This window comes from Cucurbita pepo, chromosome 20 (genome assembly GCF_057944985.1).
Source record: "Cucurbita pepo subsp. pepo isolate OVF chromosome 20, ASM5794498v1, whole genome shotgun sequence".
In the NCBI taxonomy this organism is placed as follows: Eukaryota; Viridiplantae; Streptophyta; class Magnoliopsida; order Cucurbitales; family Cucurbitaceae; genus Cucurbita; species Cucurbita pepo.
Window position 1 is genome coordinate 8,380,225 of NC_141817.1, and position 3,081 is coordinate 8,383,305.

General features: G+C 30.8%; 1 protein-coding gene across 1 annotated transcript; it reads left to right on the forward strand.

The window, feature by feature from the left end:
- The first annotated feature begins 288 nt into the window (after window positions 1–288).
- LOC147786483 (uncharacterized) lies at window positions 289–672 on the forward strand. Its single transcript, XM_087120468.1, has one exon. The coding sequence runs from the start codon at window positions 289–291 to the stop codon at window positions 670–672; it is 384 nt and encodes a 127-aa protein (XP_086976594.1).
- The last annotated feature ends 2,409 nt before the right edge of the window (window positions 673–3,081 follow it).

Here is a 3,081-nt window from a genome sequence, read left to right on the forward strand (position 1 = left end):
AAAGTTTTTGAAGGTTTTCTATGATGTCACTACGAAGATAAGTGGTTCTTTATATGTGACTTCTAATTCTTATTTTCATGAACTTTGGGGTATTCGAGAACTTTTAATTCAGTGGAGTACAAATGTGAATTCTGTTTTAAATAGAGTTCAAATATGAAAGTTAAGTATGACAAATATTGGGGCTCAGTGGAAAGGATTAATAAGTTGATATTCATAGCGGTGGTACTCGATCCTCGTTACAAATTGGATTACATATCATTTTGCTTTTCGAATATTTATGAAGATGCTATGGCTAAAGTGATGGTGGATGGCATAAAGAATTATTTAATTGGTTTGTATGATTACTACAAGTTTTATGATAATGCTCAAGATCATCATCAATCTGAATCAAGACTCACTTCTAAGTCCATGAGTATGGAGATGGACACAATTGATGAAGAGAATTTCAGTGGTTCAATATTAGTATTATTAAGATACAAACGAAGAAGAGAAGAGCAACATTCACTCGAGTTAAAGAATGATGTGGATCGATATTTATCTAACCCTAGTGAAGAACTTGATGATAATTTTGATGTTTTGGCATGGTGGAAAGCAAATGAGTTTAAGTATAAAGTTTTATCGAAATTTGCCCAAGATGTTTTGGTCGTTCCAGTGTCGACTGTATCTTCTTAATCAGCATTTAGTACGGGTAGAGGATTCTTGACTCTTTTAGGAGTTCTTTGACACCTAAAAGAGTGGAAGCTCGAGTATGTACACAAAATTGGGTTGACAGAAAATAAGTATAGTTAGATATTCCTCAACAACTAAAAGATTTGGAGATTTGTTCTAAGATTAAGATTATTCTGTATTATTATATCACAATTTATATTTTATTTTTCCAGATGATTTAAGACATTCAAGTTCCACCAACGTCATGTAAGATTAATTATTTTTCAATGTAAATAAAATATTTGAAGTTACACTATGCTTTATCCAAACAATCTTAAAACGGTACTAACTTTCAAGATGTTATTTTTCTTTTGTAGGAATTAAGAATGCAAGAGAGGGTTGGATAATTTAAAATTTTTAAATATTTTGTGGAATGGTGTAACTTTGGAATTAATTCATTGAATATTCTTTACATATTTTTAGGTGAATTTTTAGGCATTTTGTTGAATGATTATATAGTGTGAATGTAGATAATTTAATTAGATGTGGGAACTTTAGAATTGATTCATTGCATATTCTTTATATATTTATAGGTGATAATATGGATGCAATAGAGAGTTTGATATTTTTGATCTACAACTTAGAGGTAGTAATTGTTTTATCATTTTACGTCATACAAATTAATTTTTTTTTTAATTTTTTTTGGACCAACTCAAACCCAACCCGAACCCAACTCAAAAATAGAGGGTTGAGTTGGAATTTTTTTTGGGTTGGGTTGGGTTACTAATCCAACCAACCCAAACTTTTGGGTTGGGTCAAAAAAATCCTCCAACCCAACCCAACCCGACCATGTACACCCCTAACTAGATTTTTGGTGGAGACTAAGTGACACCACCTGGATAGTTGATATAAGATCTACTATCAAGATTTATTCTTCATTACATTTATATATAATTCTTGAAAAATACTTGATGAGGTAGAATAGATGCTACTAGTTGACACTAGGAAATCAATATGAGTGGATGTAGTGGGAGACATTAAGATGCTAAGTAAAAATTGTTACTAAATGTTGAACACTTTATAGTAACCATAAAAGAAGTTCAAGAAAAATGAGACTAAAGTTGAAATCCATTTGGGTAAATCTATCAAGACATTATGATCAAATCATAATGAATAGTACGAGAACATTGTGTACTAAAATTACTTGATAAAAGTGGAATTGATTTCCAACTTTAAACCTAATACAATTTTGTAAAATTGTGATGTAAGAGGAGCAAGACTATATTAGATATTACCAAACTCTTGTTAGGATATGTAATAGGGATTGCATGGTGAACATGATTGCTTTAAAAATTATCTATTAAACACTTTTTGAGATTATGGAAGGAGTAGTAAATTTAGTTTACAACACTTCAATAACTTGAATTAAGCATATATGCTAAGACAAATTCAAAGAGATTGAATATGTTCAAAATTATGCCTACTCCTAACGAGAAACAAAATAGTCTTTTATTTAATTTTAAATAGAAAAACATATTTGTATGACAAATGTGATTTTCTAAAGTTCAAATGAAAGACAGGCACCTTTAATAGGGTGAGATAGTGTTAATTAAATAATTCCAAGTGAAACTGCTATAGTTTACAAAAGTTGTTAACAATTTAATTTTACTTGAGAGTCAAGTGGATCCTAGTCATTCATTCATTGGATAAGCTTCATCTTAGTGGGAGAATTATGAGATGATTCAATCCTACTAAAATTCAAATTGTCATATCGTTAGAAGTAGACTTTCTCTCATATTGTATTGAGAGTCTATTATTATTCTATGATTCATTTTTATATGAATTATGCTAAATGAATATTTAGAATTCTTTTGTGAAAAGAAATCTAAGAATATGGCGCTACATATATTATTATATGAATTTATTATTAAAGATCAAAAGGCAAAGGTTTGCTAAAGGAGTAAAAGTTCATTTTTGAAATGAATTTAACGTATAGATTTATGAATAGAAGGTGTAACGACCCTAAATTTTACCTACTTAATCTAAAGTCATTACTATACCTTGAAATACGGAACATACATTAAATGGGTCATGTTCATAAATGCGACTTACACTCACCTTTTATTACCTCGTGAAAAGAAAAGATAATTACAAGGGAAAGAAGGGAAAAGAACATTATTGAAATAAACGGAAATGAACAAAACGGAAATGAATGTCTTATACTACCCTATGGTTTATTATGCAAATACAATTCAACCTAAACTAACCTATACAAATGATGCAAACCGAATTCAACCTAGACTATGAAATGGAAAAAAAACAACTACCCTATGCATGTCCCACGATCCCGGGGTGTACGATGTCGCCGTCGATGTCACATGGGTGTACGATCGCGGGTTATCCGGTCGCTCGCGGGTGTTGGGCCGTTTGCGG

Excerpts from the sequence above, each read along its gene's own strand:
- LOC147786483 (XM_087120468.1), top strand. The coding sequence starts at position 289 with ATGGCTAAAGTGATGGTGGATGGCATAAAGAATTATTTAATTGGTTTG.